This window comes from Bombus impatiens, unplaced genomic scaffold, assembly GCF_000188095.3.
Source record: "Bombus impatiens unplaced genomic scaffold, BIMP_2.2 scf_0321, whole genome shotgun sequence".
NCBI classification, from domain to species: Eukaryota; Metazoa; Arthropoda; class Insecta; order Hymenoptera; family Apidae; genus Bombus; species Bombus impatiens.
The window spans coordinates 2,017,072-2,038,523 of NT_176740.1; the positions used below are offsets into that span (position 1 = coordinate 2,017,072).

General features: G+C 39.3%; 1 protein-coding gene across 6 annotated transcripts in view; it reads right to left on the reverse strand.

Annotated features, from left to right (window-relative positions):
- LOC100749443 (protein sickie) overlaps positions 1-21,452 on the reverse strand; it is a 196,624-nt gene that overhangs the window by 137,323 nt on the left and 37,849 nt on the right. For 3 of the 6 annotated variants that reach the window (XM_024367606.2, XM_024367604.2, XM_024367603.2), the window contains 2 exons: positions 9,853-9,970; positions 9,513-9,565 (listed from right to left, as the gene is read on the reverse strand). In XM_024367606.2, the coding sequence (XP_024223374.1) occupies positions 9,513-9,565; positions 9,853-9,970 (171 nt within the window). Of the gene's footprint in view, positions 1-1,394; positions 3,092-9,512; positions 9,566-9,852; positions 9,971-13,072; positions 13,199-21,452 lie in introns of those variants that run through there. The other 3 variants (XM_012385539.3, XM_024367605.2, XM_024367607.2) reach the window with 3 other exon arrangements.

Consider the following 21,452-nt stretch of genomic DNA (forward strand, 5'->3'; position numbering starts at 1 on the left):
TCTGAAGGCCGTTGTTGTTGCAACGTAAAAAGTAAAACCGCAGCCTAACCGAGTAAAAGTTGACGCGTTGTTCATCGATGTCGGTCGTAACCTTCTTTTCCTTTTCTATCCTGCCTTTTTTTGTCCCATCTTTTTGTAACTATTACAAAATAATCACGATCGCGTTAAGATTTTTTTCATACGAATAACGAGGTTACCAAATAACAAATCTGTTAATGTCTCTTCCGTATCTTTCCGGTTCCTTGTCTTACAAGCGTTCAAGAAATTGGGGACTTTTCGTTCTTGACTTTTACAGTAAGTAGGCTTATCGTTCCAAGTTTACGTCGAGTTGTAAACTCTTTCGTTGAAAGTTCTATCACTTATTATAGCGACCCTACTTCCATCCTTCCAAGAATTTAATGCTGCATAAGGATCGCCTGATGGTTATATACCCTGTCGTTATATGTAACGATATAATTTTTCTTTTTTTTTTTCATTCCATTTAAAGATATTATTTCTTCCGATCCCAGGCGATCCTTATGTAGCATTAAGTCCTTGGAACGACGGAAGTAGGATCACTTACGTAAGATCGTATAAGTGCAATAGGTATGCCAGTCTTTCGACGAGAAGCACGAACACGCAGATTAATCTGCACACGGACGAGCGACCTGTGCGACACTCGCTGCGGTTATGTAATTTATTTTACGTTCATTTGAAGCAGCGACTCGATGGTACAGAAATACCGATCGTTCGTATGTTTACTGTCGACGATTAAATACTAACGTCGAATAATGTAGCTTCGACATTCTTCGAGTAAATCTCCAACGCGATGGCAAACATTTAACGAACACGTGTAATAAGACGAACAGCTTATTCGTCAAATAAGCTCTTAATAATTTCAGTTTCAAGGATTAGCAACAAAGGAACATTTATTTAAATTAATAAAAATGATAACGTTTCTTGTTTAATTGCAACGAGCGGAGTAAGGCTGCGCGAAGATTAAGAGCGACCCACTTATTTCGTATTATTTCGTTTGCCTCGAAATCCCAGGTCTCTCTTGCTCGAGTCTTACTCTCGGTATGTGGCATAGAGATTTAAATTGAAATTACGGTCTTGACGACGCTAATTATTTCTATTACCAGTGGAATTAAAATTGTACGACCAGCTCAATGACGCGGAGCAAGCACTTTCTTGTCGTTCGACCGCTGCACATGTGATCGTGTCAGATCTGGCTAAGGTCGAGGCAGAAACGGACAACTTCGTTAAGAATCGTCATTATCGTCCACGGCGAATATGTTATTCGCCATAACGTAATTCTATTTTACCTAACATTCTAAGTAATAGAAGCTTATTTCCTTACAGCGTCGATGCTATACATTCGGTAATTTAAATATCGAAACTAAGAAAAAATTTACCTGTTAACGTCAAAGAACTCTTTATCGTGCTCGATTCGCACGTCAAACTTTTTCCGATTCCAGATATCCATCGTGGCGACAATAGAGACACTTTACGGAGATCAAAGTCTATTTCGATCCACTGAAGCTGTTCTTGAATCACCGTTGTATAATTCGCGAACGACAACAGTTTAAGAATTTACGAACGCACACTGTCAAAACAATCGCAACGGATTTCTCCGCGAACTACGTTCGACTCGAAATAATAAGAAATTTCAACACGCTCTTTCGCAACTACAGGCTTCGATTTCTACGTTGTACATCGAAAATCGTTATTTCGTTCGTAGTTTGCAGCGAATCTTGTTAAGGAGTAGCCACGAAGGGCATTTATCGTCACAGTGGTCGTGACCAATTCATTGTCGCTTCACCGAGAGAGCGAAAATATCGCTTCGACTGGCCATGCCTATTTATAAACCTTCTTAAGGAGATTCTCGGACGTTTTGCTTCCTTCTCTCTTTCTCTTTTATAGCAATAACCTCTCTTTGTTCTGGGACACTGGAACCGTGGTCCCTTAAAGAGAGTTCCTCGTCGAGAGATCGAATAAGGTGGCAAGCCAACGCGAACAAACCCGCGTCACGAGAAACAGGACGATTGATCGTCGTATCGTTTTCAAAGTATCCTTTACATCATGAACACCGTACTAAATATCGCGCACCCTCGATTATACATTTCGTACGATCTCCCATCGTTTCTCATCCTCGTCACGTTTTTCGTCTTCTGACGATTCTTTGATATTTCATTTTGATCGAATCGTTTCTATGTTACAGCGTTAAGGCGTTACGAGCTTGAGTATCAAATCTTCCTCGTTCTTGAGCTTCTTCCCGAAACATCTCTTCTAGTATCGAGTGAAATGGTTCCATTTGTCAACGTCGTTTCAGCAAGGGCTGAAAATTTTATCGCGAACATAAAACGTAATACCATTCACGTTACGAGGATTACAAAAATCCAAGGTCCATCCTTTTCCATTTGACCTACGTCTTCCTCCAGCGAGTTTCATTTATCTCGCGCAACGCAGAAAAATTGGAGTTGTAACGTGAAACGAAATATCCATCCAACGAAAACGCGTCCAGATGCTATTTTTCTTTTTTTAAGTCCAACGATATTTAGAATCTCGTGACATAAATTTTCATTTCAACTGGCCCCTTATTTTTAATCCTTCGTGGTTAATTCGAGTATTTCATTTACAGGATATTCGATTTTGCTCGTCTCTCTTTACTGCGCTGTTTCATTCAATTCTGAAACTTCAAGAACACTCTCGTACGATATCTCGTGTTTACCGACACTGGCGCGAAAATATAACTCGGGAAACTGTTGCAGCATCCGTACTAACAGACCACCACTCGTCGGGTACTACTTGATGATAGATAGAGGCCACAGATATAACGCATCCAGTAGCCGAGTCCGAATGTATTTTTGCTATTTGCTTTTGCTATTTGCTCTTACTATTTGCTCTTGCTATTACCATTAATTCTCGATATCTTGTAAAAATACAGCATCGAACAAGCACTATCTAATTTCCAAATTTGTCGCCGTCAAACATTTTTACAACGGTAGTCCTTCTTAAACGTTAACGACGCGTAACAGATAAGAAAATATCGATAATTTTCCAACTAACCGACGTTCAAAGATCACTCACTGTAAAACTTATTATGAAATCTAAAAAGAAAAAAAAAGAAAGAGGGAATACCAGTTACGTGAAACTCAATTCGGACAATGTATGTCCGTTAAAACTGACGATATTATTTTATTACATTCTGTATAACTTTCTCAGAGATACATATCGCGTATGCGTTTCCCGGCACGACGCAAAGTTTCCAGCGAGATCGGCACAGCATCCACGCTACCGGATCACTCGTGAGACACTAACCGACAAGAGACAGAGAACGCAGACACGAGGTAGAGGTAAGCTACACCGCAATTGGTCGGGTTGGGAGATGGAAGAGTGTATGTTAGCAGGATGCGGAGAAAGAAGGAGACGGCGGATAAAAGTGGGAAGTAGAAATAAGCAGGTAGTGGGAGTGGAGTAGTAGCTGGTTGCGTATACGAGCCTTAAAAGCAGGTATCCACGTGGCCGGTGCTCGTAACGTGGGGTCAGTTCGTACCGCGATGAAGCAGTTTGCCATAAAAATAACGAGCCGAAACTTTTGAGGTCTTATCCCTCTTTACCTTTTTTTATCATCGAAATCTTTCACGGTATTTGCAATTTGCTACGGTAACTGCGGTCCTTGCCGATGAAAGGTTCGATTACTTCGCGCGTTTCCAAAGCTTTCTCGACGTGGGTTTCGATAGAAGCTTCCCTATATATAGCCTTTATGAACGGTAGAAGACATTTTCGATCCGATGAAGCGCAATACCCTCTTGCACAACACTTTGTTAAATAGTAATAGCGAATCGACAAGTGACGAGTTTGGAGCGTGGATTTCCGTCGTTCAGTTTACAACGTACAATTTCTGAACTTTAGATCTTACGTTGTACGATTTTACAATCTCACGTTGAATAGGAAAATCGGTTGTCTCGTAATTTATCAAATTCACTTGTAGACATTTATCAAATTTATTGCCGTTATTATCAAATTTGTTGCTGTAAGATTTTACCAACAGTATTAGTTCGATTGTGCAAAATGGCTCTGGCAATATTTTGCTGTTCTTTTTATTCGAAAATTATCATGAATTCCGACAACTAGTTTCCGTTTATTTGTAAGAATTGCAGCATAATACACGGGCAATTTGGAAAGCCAATGAGGTTTCCATTTTACTCGATATGCAGCTACATTGTGAAGTTCTGAAATATTTCCTAATTTGATATTGTACTTTCGTGGGAAAAAGAGAGCATAGGAAAACAGGACCACCCTCTCGGACCGGATCCTGCAAGGAGTAACTCCTACGACACACAATAACCAAGTAAATTGGATGGAAATTCATGAGCCGAGAGCGGTCAACGCGTTTTCTACCCTGCGTGCATTTTGCATGAGTTGCCAGAAACTAGCTTCGACGTCGCTTATTTTATTTACGAGGGTTCGTATTTTGCGGCACCAGGAAAATTTCTAAGCAAAGATTTAAAGTTTGATGACGATGAAATATATTCGATTAATATTAAAGTCAGTGTTACATCAATTACAATTGACAACTAGATTAAAGTAGACACACTTATCTGTTAACTGCAAGGGTCTGTACATATCTGACATATCTCGAGGTTGCGTTCAACGCCCTAGAAAACATTACGAAATACCAAGCGTATCTTATCGCGAAATATTTGATCAGCACGTGAGAGTTTTCTTGCGAAAACTGGACGTTTCATCTTTATTGCTATTTGTTCAGACACTAAGTAAAACTGCATAGGAGTTATGACCGAAGAAGTTTTAATTTGTAGACAAAGAAAATTTATAGAGGTTCGCGTGACAACCAATAGAAGCTGTCAGATGAGCACTTACAAAGAGGAATCTTGCTCTGCTGGACACTAATTAACCAAAGAACAGGAGATAGAATTATAGCTAAGAAAGATGACGAGAAGGATAGTTGGAAATTGCATGTTGTGTGGGTGCAATACCTAGTTCTTCTTCATATTTTTCTCATTCCCACGTTCCTTTGTAATGATTAGCTAGCCACATACTATCAATATATCCCGTATGCGAACACTAAGACTAGTAATAATTGACCGAAAAGTAAATATGAACGAAAAGAAATTGAACATTGTTCAAGTCTAAACTATTTCACGAAGAATATAGTTGCGAGTGTACATTTGTTTGAACGTTGCACCGTAAATTACTTTATTTCCAAAGGAAGAGGAAGAACCATTTCCAACCAAAATTTCTTCCCAGGAAACCACACCCATGTTTCTCTGCTGTTCTCTCGATCTCTCTTCCAACCTGCCGTGTAAATATCGCGTCTATATCTGGGACACCTGTGGCGAGCATTTTCGTTGACTTGCTAGACAAGGACATACGGGCGATTGGGTAAGTATATTTGCACTTGGATGTGGTTTTTGTCCATATTCTTTCGTAACAAGGCTATTCGATTAACTATTACTTCAAATATTTACGAAATAACGTTTATCAAATTATCTTTGATCTATACGTATGCTGTTCGCAAAATTAATTATTATTTTGATAATAATGTCGTATCGTGTATTATCACTATAATTCAAGAATTTACACCGTTGCATACCAAATATATACCGTTTCAATTATATGGATTTTATAGAAAAGGTTTGTTTCAAATAACCATATTCTATAAAGTTTCGTGTAATAAACTTTCGTATTACTTTCTTAGAACGTTCACGATTGAACTAGTCTTTGTTAAGCATCCTCAGAATCTCGTCGTAAAAGACTAACACGTTTCTCAGGAGAAAAATACGATGAACGCTATAAAGAAGTAGAAGACTTTAATTATCAATTACCGTACTTAACGCGAGCTTGTAAAATGTGATATTTTTATGGCTATCAAAGCGGAGCCGCGCTTCTCTAATAAAGTTTTCTCATAGCTACCGTAACGTAATCCATTTATTTATTTCTAAAGCGTTGCTTATATTTATAATTTATTAGCGCGGTATCGTTAAAAGACGGCTGGTTGACTAATAACGTATACGCCGAATGACTCACACTCACGGGAGTGGACTCTCCGTGAAATAGAAATAGATCTCGATGGACCGGCTCGGATGGTCAGAGATGCGATGCTAGCCACCGATTCCGGTTTGGTCGATGACTCTTTTAAAAACAACACCAACCTCTTTCACTTGACTAATCTCGCGATAAAAAGGAAACAATAACTTCTTGAAAGAAAACAAATTCGCTCTTTCCTTTTTAAAAACACCGATCCCATTATTTATCAAAGTTTCCCTATTTGTATATCGTGTTTATCCTTCGTGATAAGAGCCCTGCCTTGAACAATATTAGGTCTGTGTACGGTTTGTTTTACATTTATATTGAAAAGTGACAAGAACCAGTGATATAACTTCCTTAGATATAAACATTATCAACAAATCTCATAATATTACTCTCTTATAAATATCCTATATAAAATTTATTATACTTTTACGAATATCCTATATCGAAAATGTTAGAAAATATAAAAAGAAAAATAGATTATATTATTCGGAAATTAGAATGCCTATGGTAACTATAACGAAGCACCGTGGAGTAATCCTCTTTTAACGAGGATAATTTAAATTTGGAACAATGATTTGGCGAGACACGCAAAGTTTAACTGACAAACTAGAACATAGGTTTTGGAGCAATCAACGGTTTCCTGTTTATCGTGGAAAAAGCTTAGAAAGTACGCGTTCCCTTTGGTTTACGACTGGGACGTGTCGCAGGAGTTACTGTGGCCTGTAAAGTGACGTGCTGTAAGTCGCGTGCTGCGTGAGCGAACCTTGAAGAAAAACACGTGATTCGGGTTTCGCGCTTTGCCATGCATATACCTCAACGCGTATACGCGTTACATTTGGGCACGTTTTCGTGTGTACACGTATAGCCGCGTGGCACAGAGCACAGACGCAACCTCGTTGCTTTAATTATAGACCGGAGCCCTTCTTCTTTCCTTCGTCCACCCTCGACACCGCGAAATTGGAAAGCGTACGTCTGCCACGGATCGCGCTCGTTTAGTATAGCAAAGGGTAGCAGATTTTTCGGAAAATTCCCAAAATGTACTGCGTAAAATATTTGTGGCAATGAATCAATTGTAGTTTTCTTTGTTAATTATATTTTTAAATAGCATCGATAATTGGAACGATTTGAGGAAATGATCCTCGTTTAATTAAGGTTCCAACCAAACATCTTCTGAGGTAGATGCTATTTGTGAATATTTAGGCTAGACGTCATGTTGGCATGAACGTTGAAAAAGTTTTAAAGAGATTACCCGAGAGCTCTATTCTAAGACGTTTAAAGTAACTTTGCTGCAACTTTACTAGGTCATCGAATGGTTAAGTAATATGTTGAACATCGAACAACTTCCTAAACTCTGTAAAGACAATTTTTGACACTATCGGCAGGCGAGACACGTACTGACCGAAACAAATTAAATTTTCTAACATTTAGCTCTTCACATTTTCTGATAGAAACTATCCATATCTTTCGCGAGAAGTGCATCAAAACGTATAGATAGACGCATAGTTATATATTAAAAGATTTTTACAAATATTTGCGACTATAATAAGATATAACTAATTTGATGCTTTGTAAGTTTCGCATTACTTAAATCACTTCTTACATCGTACAGCGAAGATCACGTACTAATTATGGATTGGACACAGTCACAGGCACTACCTATTACGCCTACACATCTACGCGGATATAACTATTATTACGTAATTACATCGCGAAGATTATTCCTCTTTCTATTGTCGCAGGACAAGTACTGCTTGTTAGAAATAAAATCCATTAAAATCGCGAAACTACGCGAGATGTTTAAACGCAGCTGACTCCGGCTGACAATGAGCCATTTAAGATACCAAGCTACAACGAACCATTGACTCTGGTTATGAAAATGGGAAATGGCCTCGTTAGAATTAAGGACCAACCGAGTTAGTATATTAATTTATGTAATTTTCGTCTATTGTACAATTACCAAGAACAGTGTACTCAGACGTTAAACGATGATATTAAACGTGGAAGTATCAAACATAAAATCTCCGATTCAAGCAAGATATAAAATAAACTCGTTGCTAAAATATTTAATTAAACAGAATTACCGTGAACATAAACCTTCCATCCTAACACTTTTCCTTTTGTCTTCACATTGAAAAAATTATAATTTGTAAATGTAATTTATCACAAATCGGATTATTAGAAATACACAACCTTTTTCGAGATACGTAGTTGCTACTTTACATTACAAATGTTATCTTCGGTCATCTTCGACCTGCACCACATTCTATCGAGATTATGCAAATAGAAAACACGACGAGGCATTATCCCACAAAGTGCAACTCGACTTTGTCGATCTATCCGGATGTGACACAGCTCGTTTTCACCGAGATGTAGTTGGGATTCATAAAATGCTCGTCTGTACTCACTTCGTCTGTCCATTCACATTTCTCCGATCTTTCCCTTAGTCCTTTCGCTACGGCTTCGACATTAGAATTGAAAAGTAGCGAGATCCAAGATGCAACGACTAACCAATCTGACTAAGAAGATCACAACAATGTTTCTAATAGGCTTTTGACTCGATAAGGTAATCGCGTATTCTTGTCGTGAAACATAGTGCACATAGTTTTTGATCGAATTCAAATCATTAAAAATATTCTGCGATGCCTTATATTATAGAATAATTGGGTTACTTTATAAAGTATCAAAAATTGTATCTGAGACCATGGCGATTTTTCTCAGATTTCTCACAATGAAAATAACAAATTCATTGAGTCGAATAAACGATAATATCGAAGCAAATTTAAAGAATATAACATTCTAAAAAACGTATTACGAAATGAAAATATAATATAGAAATCTTTCTTTTCTTTACAAATAGGATTAATATTTTATATTTCTATGGCGCAACTGCAGATGAGTGGCACATTCGTCCAGATTTTATCTATGTACCCCGAATGCAGTTATAGGCTTTCTATTTTTAAAAGACAAGTCGTAAACGTCTGCATGCTGTGGTGATCGAGTCTCATTCGCTTCACGCTAAAGTTTTTGTACTTTCCTTCTACGTATGAAATATTCCAAAAATAATACTTTAATATCCGCCGATAAGCGGATAAACGTTACCAATCTTAGGAATTATTACGCGTTATTTTGAGTGATATTAATGCCCAGACAGACAGAGTACACAGAAATTGATTCACATTTCTCCAGTAATTAATTATGAAACCAATCTACGATGGCTAGAAAAAAATATCGACACATACTTTTATTTTCCAATAAAGTGATTCTTTTTTATCAGGTTTTACATTTCATTTCCACAGTATCAAATTTGTGTAATCATATCGAAGTACCATTAAACGACAGGAAATTTCGTTTACTTGGATCTAATTAATTTGTGTATAAAGGCAATACTATAATTCGAATGACGTATCAATGTTTCATAGCCACTGTATAATAGTCTAGAACTGTAGACGCGCAAAAATTTGTAAAAAGAAGCTTACCATTTGTTGAGCGTTCCTCGGCTTTCTATTTACGTCAATCACCTTTTGATTGGCTGCAACGAGAAATATACGATAATTAATACAAAGATGTCCTCTGCTGGTTAACGGGCAGCAAATCGTGAATTTATCGAGGTACATCACATATGGTATTCGCGTATAGCACGTGACCACGTTACCCCACGAACTAACGACTTTACTGACGATTTATGTGTTATGGGTAACTGTCCAATACCATAAACGATTCGGCCATTGAGTACTGTTACTTGCCACTTTATTATTGGCACCAATCTCATTGACTTCCAAATGTACGGTTATCAATGTAATAATGGAATTCACTTACTGACTGCTTCAACTAGGTCAGCTAGAAGAACACCGTCACAAAGGTCCGACTGAAGATCTGTCACCCTTCTCTTGCACCCACCTCTCTCCAAATAGTAATTCGCCCAGTCGGTATAGATCTGCACAAAAAATAGTTCACGTTAATTTGATATGGTGTTTTTAAATTTAACAAGTTAATTCAATGTCTGATACAATCTCGTTTCTACAAATCAAAATAAATTTTGCGCCAATTAATATACGTATTTATAGAATTTCAATAAGAACTATAGAGATTACGGACTGCACGTGTATGCGGATTACACTGGTTGCTTAACAAAAAAAACCAAAATAAAATTTGTAAATAATAATTTCTAGCGAATAAGGATATGTTAAAAAATGTATAACGTTACCGATCGCATCTGCTATATTATAAGTATAATTTATAGCACAGTGATAGAAATCTGAGGTCAAAATTGGACGGTCTGTCCATAGATTTTCGTCATCATCATCAAAAGGAGCACGATATTTTCATTCGTATTCTAATCACGCGTTCGCACGTCAGCCGATATAGAAACGTTATCTCTTGCCTATTGCAACCATGTAGGCGCACACTTACGTTTATTAACTGCGGTGCACGCAAAGCCTATCCAAGTATGTATATGGCCCCCTGTTTGCAAGCTATGCATAGTTTTATCGTTCTGCCTACAGAGCGATACTTTACGAGCAACGCGTTTGAGCTGCAGGTGCGTTCTGTCTATCAGAGACATTACGATTAAATCAACCTCTGCGTACTTAATGATAATTGATTTCGTTGAATTTCATGAAATCGGAATTCCAATCGATTACATCGCTCGCACGACTGCTGCGCATAATAAAAAGCTACAAAATGCAAAGCTACAAAGATCATTTACCACGTACCGAAGTTATAAGCGAAAAGTAATTAAACCATCGATTACATAGGGAACCGTAATTCACTAAGACAAGGAACCTAACTCCGTTCGTAAGGTATCGTAAAAGCGATGAACGGCCAATTAAACGTAAAATTTATTCCCCTATGAAACTTCTATGAAATTCCTCTAAAATTTCTCATACCTTTAATTAATCAAAGAAAACGGTGGCCAAAAAATTTATATTTCCACGTTTCCATTTATATCCGTCTATTATTTTGCCATTATCTTAACGAAGGACACACGTTGAAAAAGCACCGAAACAGTCAATTAAGACTTCCTTCAGTCGACACGTACACTCTCAAGAACTGTTCCTAATCACCTCGAGCAGCCGGAAGGCGCGCTCTACACTCTTTCCTTCGCCAAGAGCGAAAATCTCCTCCGCGGTGCAGTGTATAAAGAAAAGGCCGGTCCCGCAGTCGAGCTTCTTTCCTCTGAAAAGAAAAGGCAAATCGCGAAAGGGTATCCCGTCGGGATAGATGCACCGAGAGTTTATTGTTTTGGCTGTACACCGATATTTTTCGCGTGTAAAATCCCGAGAGACGCTCGAGGAGAAAGAAGAGGCGAATAGGAAGAATAGAACTGGCCAGACAAGGAGATAGGTCGGGAGAGGATGGAGCTTGACGGTGGAAAGGAATTAGTCACCGTGCGTACCGAATCATACGTATACATACACACGCGCATAGACACACATACAGACACGTACATTGGTCCTCTCCTCTGTTAGCCCGCGTAAATGAATGTGCCTGTGTCTACACACACACAACACGCTGGCGCGCGTACGCACACGCACACACACATTAACGTGAAATTGTGTTTCTCTGTTTGCACCTATGAGTTGATGCACGCATGTGCGCGCATTCGTATTCTACAGAGACAGGCGTATATTTACATACACGATTCGTCTACCAGTTCAACACTGTGCACGTTCGTTTCGTCTATGTGCGTGCGCTAACGAAAATGTTCGTGTGCCTCGTGTGTGACTGGTGTACTTCTGACGTGTATTCGAGCGCGGGAACACACACGTCTTAACCCCGAACCAGTCGAGACACCGTATTATTTTTGAACGTAGCAAAGAGAGAAGCAGGATGAACTTCCTTCATAATTTCGGGTCACCACGCAGATTCTAATTTTCATTATTACACAGAACCCTAGCGAGCAGCTTTATAGGTTGGCCGGCGATTTCCAGTAACGATTTCGTTACTTGGAAACTCGCGAGGCTAGTTTCACGAGTATATCTACCTTTGAAACGAGCAATTTGGTGACTCGCAAATAGAGCACGTGTCTTTCACGCTCTCTAATCGGTATACAAACGAGAACCATTCTTTACGCGCTTTCGTTTTTTCCAATACAGAATATACCGAGAAGAGAGAGAGAGAGAGAGAGAGAGAGAGAGAGAGAGAGAGAGAGAGAGAGAGAGAGAGAGAGAGAGAGAGAGAGAGAGAGAGAGAGAGAGAGAGAGAGAGAGAGAGAGAGAGAGAGAGAGAGAGAGAGAGAGAGAGAGAGAGAGAGAGAGAGAGAGAGAGAGAGAGAGAGAGAGAGAGAGAGAGAGAGAGAGAGAGAGAGAGAGAGAGAGAGAGAGAGAGAGAGAGAGAGAGAGAGAGAGAGAGAGAGAGAGAGAGAGAGAGAGAGAGAGAGAGAGAGAGAGAGAGAGAGAGAGAGAGAGAGAGAGAGAGAGAGAGAGAGAGAGAGAGAGAGAGAGAGAGAGAGAGAGAGAGAGAGAGAGAGAGAGAGAGAGAGAGAGAGAGAGAGAGAGAGAGAGAGAGAGAGAGAGAGAGAGAGAGAGAGAGAGAGAGAGAGAGAGAGAGAGAGAGAGAGAGAGAGAGAGAGAGAGAGAGAGAGAGAGAGAGAGAGAGAGAGAGAGAGAGAGAGAGAGAGAGAGAGAGAGAGAGAGAGAGAGAGAGAGAGAGAGAGAGAGAGAGAGAGAGAGAGAGAGAGAGAGAGAACCGAAAAGAGAACAGTTTGTGACAATAGTACTTCAATTTTTTACGGTACTTCGCTACCCCTACAATGTATAGCAAACATATATTCTCGTAGAATTTATCATGATTATTTGAAGAAAATATCTTATTACGAATTTCCCTACGAATATTTCATCGCAATATATTCATCATCAAAAATATAAAAAGATATGATATAGATAAGACGATATAGCAACCGAATCGTACATCTGATGGTTCTATGATCGCACCTGGCGTTTCGGGGACGGACACAATGGAACCGCGGACGCTTTACAAATTCGCAGTTTACTCGAGTAGACATCGGCATGCGTGCGCGATAACAGAGGCCTGGTACCTGTATGACATTGCGGGTCGAATCAGCCTTGATGTCGTCGGTCGATCCACAGACGGATCTTGGTGCTCTAATACACGCCATGACGTCGATGCCAACAGTCGTTAACGTCATCCAAATCGCATTAATTCACGCACTATACCGGGACTTCACCATGGAATCACTAATTATCGCTTCGAATTGAGCGCCACGAACACTCCAACGATGTAACCTCGTGGAACTACTGGCCGTAATTACACTTAACATTCGTCATCCGTGCTGATCTTCGAATCGCGATATGATTTCCTGTCGATTAACGGCATATTTGTAACGATTTACCAACGTAATGATTAGGTGCCACCAATTTTCATTACGGGACACAGTCGGCTATAAATCATTAGCACGTCGCGTTAAATTCACGCTGATTGGACCTCGATAAAGCTTCGTTTGTTCGGCACAAACACTCCTGTCATTCTTTGTATCTTTCACCTTTCGTTTTGTAACAATACACGAAACTAATAATTAAACTGACACAATCGAGCTATGGAATATGTTCGATAATTGCCTGTGCGTAATAGCGCAGTAATTAATTTTTGAAGCACAATACGCTCCCTTTAGGAGTCTGCTCGAAATATTTGGTTCTGACCGATCAACATGCCTAGACGATCGATCGGTCGTGTTTCTCCATCTATTAATGGAACGATCTCGCTGTCCTCGATGCACGTGCTCTCACGAGGCGTGTCGTCACGTTTCTTTCGACTTCGTGCACTTAGAACCGCATCGGTGGTGCATCAGACGTGCAACAAGCAACGTGTAACGATGCGAACAATATACAAGTTCAAAGCTCTGTCGAGGTTACACTCTCGTCTACGTTCTCACAATTTTCTTTCTTTACGAAAGCGAAAGGAGCGCAACTGAGCTTCGATCGATTAAAATTACAGCTTCAGCTTCTATACAAATTTTTACTGCTTGATAAAAATTTGATAAGCCAACTGATAGAACTAATACAACGATTAATTACGGTATTATAACGATTAACTCTTGGACGAAATAAACATCAACCAGCAAACTCAACTAATTTCAAGACTAACCATTATCACAACCATTAAACGACTTATATTTTACGGAAAGATTTCAAGTTTTATCGTTATAAGTTCTTCGTCATTCAATCACTCGGCCTTGATACTTCTCATATTTTTTATCGTTCCCAGAACACTTTTAAAGTTTTCGAAGGAAGAACTGCCAAACTATTTGCGCTCGATGAAAAGCGAGACACGGCGAAATTAAATGAAATAGCACTTGGTCGGTTCTCCAGGAGAATGGCGAACCGATAGAATCGGGAAATCTCTGAGCGTCGAATAAGAAACGATCGATGACGCTTCTCAAGTAGCGGCAACTAAGTCGCGCATTGTTTTAAGAGCACCGCAGAAAGACTTCAACCACTCCAACTTATCCCATTTCGTATTATCCAATTATTCAATTTTGCTGACCGTCGCCACCCCATGTAAACAGAAACGGTAATCCACTTGTGCCTTTTTCGCTGCTATATTATTATCCAATCACTTTAGAAATTAACGAAAGAAATCCAACAGAATAATATTCGTCTGTTGTTTATTCGTTATCCCTCCTTTAATACCTTCATCCAAGAATTCTAGAAACTTCATCGACACTGTACGTCTCTTCGATCTACTAACGACCACCAGATCTTTATTCGCCTTTTTCTTTTCGTTGTTAATTAATAGCTAATTAATAATCGTTTGACAGAAACGAAAAGTAATCGTCGATGATTGTGTAGTTGATGTAGTTTCTCAAGCAAAGTTGCGAAGGTAACCACGAGACAACGAAAACACGCGTGGAAACGCATCGTGAAGCGCACGCGGACGAAACTTGTTGCCGAAACGGCGCGTCTCGACGGCGCGACGCACCGGACGTAACTGAATACGCGCGTCGCGCACACTTCTCTATGCGTACGTACTCTCGCTCCTTCTCCTTCCATCTTCCTCTCTCACACCCTTTTTCCGCCGCTTCTTCATCGTTTTTTTCTCTTTTTCCTTTTTAATGCTTCAATTCTATCTCGTTGCTGCGTCCCATTCTTCTCTTTCGACCGAACGTTGTTACATTCGGTTTCCTTTTGTCGAGCGTTCGACGCGACACGGGATTTCCTGAGCAATTATTGCGAGTAGTTTCTATCAGACAGTGAATACAACTTTCGTACGTTGAAAGAAATGAAATACAGGCAGCAGCGTGAACGTTTTCTCAGAATGAATCGACGATAACAATTGGTGAGTAATTCGAAGTAACTGTATCCATTGTGATTGGACACGCGGAAGTGAAATGTTAATCGAAATGTTGTAAATGTGATTAATATTATCTGTGTTTTATATTTCCTCAAGTTGTGTAAATCAAGTTACGATTATATTCTACTTTACGAATTTATGATCGAGTCTCTGTAATGTAGAAGTCAAATCGTGTTTTCTTATTTAGTTATTTAATTATTCCGGCAACGATGTCTTTATAACAAAAGGTGTAACGTAATTACCATTTTTAATAAAGTGATTTAGAAGATAGGAATTGTTTTAAGAATAGAATGCTAGTCGATTCGACAAGAAAATTTGAAAAAGATAAAAGTTCAAGCGAATGTTAATAAGGTAGGGAAAACTAATCGCATAAGGAGTAGCTAATAAAAATTACTGCGGATCCCATCGTCTTCCAAGAAGATAATATCTTTTCTGTTCGAGCGAAAATAACGCGACGTGGACGAGGGATGAAAATAGGAACGAAAGTAGCTAGAGAGAAAAAGGGAGAAGAGAGGATCTCGAGACGAGAGCTCGATTATAAGTCGTTTTAATTCAACTTAACTGGAAACAGAGTACAATGAGCGAACGGCGCTGCGTGGCTATTGTTCCGTAAATTAACAGAATCGAGAAAAAGCTATAAATTCGTCAATAAACGATCTTAGATTGCCGATTAGTTTGGCCGCTCGTAAAACTGTAAAAATGCCGCTCTATTTCTTGACTTACGCCAAATTTGCTGGCTTTATTTTGATTTGGATTACACTCGCATTTTACTTACTGTTTCACGCTTAGATTCGTACCATTAGTCTTTTAACATGAAAAAATTTAATTACCTTTCTTTTAGAATCAATAGATTTTTTTATATCGAATTATTTATTCAGGTACGTCATAACGCGTGTGCGCTCGTACTTGTAAAATAAGCTACACATTTCGTACGAAGAATACGAATGTGTATTCACTGCTAAATTCGTGAGATTATCGTTTTTGATACGAGCCTTTCAAAAGCCAAAAAGCTGATCAACTCCAGTTTTCATTTATTTCCTAGAAAATAATAAAATCTCGAGAAATGAATTCCAAAAGAAATGAAAGATAAACAGTGTTATATAACACCATCGATTCTCTATACTTTTCGATTTATGGAGTTGACCGATGTGGCTTCCGAATACAACTCGTACAACTAGGCGCGAAATAATCAGCTCGATTGTGCAAATATTAACGTTGCTATCGCACCGGTTGACAAGCGTCTCATTTTAATTTTCAAACTAGCAAAACCCATTAAATGCAAATGGGCATCGTTGGTTGTTTTGTCGGCGGCCGATTGAAAAAGAGGAGGACCGGGAAACCCGGCGGGAATTTCGCCGTGTGGACAATGACAGCGATGAGGGTAACCTTGAGCATTCTTCACAGGTGCTGTACTATCGATTGCTATTCCGTACGATTCACATACGAGCACCATCATTAATTGTAATGCCGGCCATCGTGTTGCCTTTTAACGCGCCTATACGCACCTACCCGTGGCAACCTGCACGATAATCGACGCCAAGTCGAATATCGATCAGCCCTGCGTACACGGTTCCCAGGCTCGCCGTCTAGGTAATTGCTCATGCGTTTCTGCTTTCAAAGATATCTTAACCAACGATAAATTTCGTTCGAACGATAAATAACAACGGCCGTGTCAATGCACCCGATCCTCCCTTTCATTCCTGTGACTCATTCTCATCATACGTGTGCCTGATTTACGATGCGCCATAGTCAACTTTCCACGCGCTTCCATCATGTAGCGATATAAATTTTCTTTCGGCTGATATTGAAGCAAATATGAGAAGAGCTTATTCAGAATGTCTCGAGGCTTAACTATCGCGAGATATCAGCGCAGGAGATATCAGCAACGAGGAAAGAATATTTTGATTTGTTTAATTCTTTGTTAAAATCGCTAAAACACTTCGATTCTCTGTATTGGTTGACAACGATGCTTGAAGTGCATCGTGAGAACTAAGAAATGTATCTGACGAGAGAAATTCCAAGCCAAGAGTAATAGAGTTTCTCGAGGAATAAATGAAATTGGTACGTAACAGAGGAGACAAAAAGTTCATAATTCGCTAAACAATAATTTTCTTTGAAAAATTGCAATTACAATTGTTTGTTGCAAAACGACAGATGTTTCGCGTGATTAGTTTTATTTACGAGAAAACTCATCGCTTCGAATGCAAAACATTTCGACTTTTCATTGATAACTTACGATCAATATTTAACGAAAGAAGATACGTAGTATGGATTTAACAAGTTTCCGTTTAAAATGGCCAGATGCGTTTCTCCCCCACGTCGAAATAATACAAACGAAATTTTCCAGTTTCCACTTTGAAACGTCAACCTGGCGGTACAAATGAATTTCGCTCTTGACACGGTCGATCCCGAATACATGAAACCGGGCCGCAATGACACCTCTGCTCCCCATCGTTTCAAGAATCATAGCGGGTAAATGAAATCGTTAAAAGGCAGTAGCGAAACTGGTGACTCCCTCAAAATTTAGGGGATGCTTCATATATGCCACTTTTGCAAAAATGGATACTGGACTGATCCTTTAGTGAAAGAGAACGAGAGTGCGAAAGAGGAAAGAGGAGACGTATGGGCATAGAATGGACGAACAGAGAGAGAGAGAGAGAGAGAAACAAACAGAGAGACAGAGAGACAGACAGAGAGAAAGAGAGTGCGAGTTGAAAGAGAGAGATTGAAAGGCGGAAAAGGGGTGGCTCCGCCTTTGTCGTCCGATTATGAAGGGGCTACTCGATGGGCGCCAAGAGAATGGGGCGATGAAATTAGGTTTGCCTTGGCCACGATATCGAGACGGGCCAGTCAGTCGAAATGAAAAAGACGTTGCAGAGCGACAGAGGGTGGTAGGGCGGAGTAACGATCGTGAACAAATAATCCTCTGAACGAGATAAAATTATCCTCTTTGTCCGATATGACGTTGATTACCGAACCTGGAAAAAATGTTTATCGAGCGAACCGATAGCGAACACGGAAGCAATCTACACGTAAATGAGTGTAATTTCGGAAGATAATGCGAAATAGATTCGTTTCTTTTGGTCTGTGAAAAATGGTTTAGGAATCGCGCTATATATTAATTTCGATAAAATTCCATTTCACTGAATATTGTTTTAAGTGATTGTCATACAGATGAACTAATTAAAAAGAGAATATGACGTGCTTCTACCATCCCAAGTCAATTAACTTTGTATAACTGTAGGTGTAAAAGGAGACAAGACAAGATATAAACCGTAAGCCATAAAGAGAAGAACGAAATAAACGATACAAACAAGTAAATGAATAAATGATAAAAAAAAGGGAGGACAACATTTTGAGCAATAAAATATTGAGATGAGTTTTATGAATTAATTTTATTTATATTCGGTATAAATCAAACATTATCTGAAATTTACAAGCAAGTGTATTCAATTTAACGGTGGATAAATTGCTTTTACGTATACACAGGTTCAATTCGTACGTTCGAGTACATAAAAAGAGAGATAATTAGAAGTGCGTTCATTAATCGTAAAAATTCTATTTGGGTGATAAATGCGCGGGGAAGCCGTGCAGACGTTAAAATTTATGCACATACGAAAGCTGCACTTGGTGCTCGTTGTTCTCTTTGTTTTCCTACGGTCATCGCCCTGAATTTTTCTTTCTCTCTGAACTACTCGTTGCAAATGAACCACGTGCTGACCCACCCTCTGTCAGTGCCCATTTTTCCCTTTCGTTCTACCTTTTATTTCTATATTTACCATTTCTCCCTGTATACGTTGCCGCGCATATTCGCAAAGACCCCTCGCTTTATTTGCAAATCAAGGAAACCAAAATATGGACGAATCGTCACTTTTCCTTCTATTTATTTTAGTTACTCCACTCTTCTTCCCTCGAAAGCTATCCAACGCTATGATAATCCAAATGCAACGTACACGTTGGCTTGCTAGTGATATGTCTAAAAGATTATCTACTTTTAGATATTTGCAAAAATTAATTGCAAAAGCGAACCACTTTCTAAGACGGAAGTGTTATGATTTTATCTAATAAAATTATGCTATTCGTGAAGAGAATTGCTACAATTTAAAAAACGATATTGAATCGTGCATGATAAAATTGCAAAAGAACTAAAATTGATGGTAATATTTTTTCCTATTTGATACCTGACAGAAATTAAAGTTGCTCGAGTTGAGAACCTTCGTAACCGAGTTATCGTCCCCCAAAGAACGAACGAACGAACGGAGGATGCACCCTCTTTCCTCAGGATGAGAAGTGTACGTGTCCTGCAGTGTGGCATAAAACGTATCGTACCCTCTCGAGATTCGAGGAAACTCGTTGTCATGACTACGAAAATCCGGAAGGAACAAGTTATTTTTACGCGGCATCTTTCATGAAACCCGTATCTGAGTCCTTGTCCACTTTTACGACTTATTTTCGAGACTCGGTGGTCCACCTTACGGGCAATCCAATAAGAATTATAACCCTCTGCAACGGAGATTGCGTATATCATTTGTCTCGTGTTTCTCTCGCTTTACCTCGTACTATAAGCATTCTTCAGACACGAAGAATACGAGATAATCATTTACGCTCGACCGAAAGGTTAAGCTTTTTAATTTGTATGCTTGAACAAATTGAAATATTTTTACTGCAAACCGACCAAGATATTTATGTTTTTAGGTACTGAACAAGGTATTTATGTTTCCAGTATAATTCTTTTCGCTATATTCTTCTCATTCGTTTCAAACTAGAATAATATACCTTATGAAGCATAGTTACGCCAAATTAATAAACATACTTCAATAGCACGTTAGTTAAACTCGACAACATTAATTCGCCGAAACTATCGAGGGTACTATCATATAACATTAATTATAAGTTTCTCGGGAGGCTAACTTTCAGACACCTGAACTTTCAGAAGTCGAGATCCAACCACCCTAAATCGCGATATACGTTCGTAAACATCTAGCGATCGAGTTGACAATAATCGTCTTAATTCCCCCAAACAGCGGCAAAAATCAACGTCTCCTCTTCTTTTTATCGGCTCGAATGGCGCCACATGGTTTATGTTTTATGAATGAGTTACACCTACGCGTCATTACGATGCACGCGAGCTAAATATACCTGGATCACAGGCTGTAACCAACGATGCAACCAGGCCCTACCCTGCTATTGTACATTGTGCGCATCGTGTGGGCATCCTGTGCGAGAACTAGCCCACACGAGGCCGTCTTAACGATCTTTAAGCTGCTTTACGGCGCACGTGTACGCGTGTAGCCGCGAAAACGAGCGACGACAATACTTTCGCTCATGGGACGACTCCTTGCTTGGTCCCACACGCGCTCGTACCGAGAACGTGTAACCTTTTCATCGCTTCTGTTAGATCCTGTTCCTGTTATTTATTTCTCGATCGTTCTCCGGAACGAAGAGAGTGCGAGCGATTTCTGGCGTGGACCGATTCGCGAAAAATGATAGAATATCTGACAGGCGAGAAGATCAGGGGAAACGAAACTTATCTTTTGTAACTGAAGGGCCTGTCATAATGAGCAGTTTCCGATAGTTTTGAGTAAAACGAAAATTAAGTTAGAATTATACAAATTATTTCTTCAAGCATATTATAAATTCATAGTAATAAACTTTCGCACTTTTGAATATGAAACATACACCTTTCATTTTCTTCGAATAAATAGCTGGAATTTAAATATCGGAGCTGCCGTTTCGTAAACGCGAACTCTTAAATTGACATCTCTAATGAATCATGACGATAGTGTATAGTATCTAATTGCACTAGAAGGCTAATTTTGTCGCGGTTGATCCTTCGTACAAAGAAGAAATAAATAAATATGAAACCCGCGACAGTCCGTATAGGGACAATCCACTGATAAGAAAAAAAGGAAGATAAGCGTATTCGTCTTTCTATTTTTACTTCTGCCGATTTGTTATGTCCCTGATTCTTAGAATAACGTTACAAATCCACGATTCCAGGTAGTCGGGCTATTCAACCCGTACGATTTCAGGCAGCTTAAAAATTGATATAAATTCCTGTCAAGCAGTTAGAAATCTCGCGGTGGAGAGTCGGATCTACTATTCTG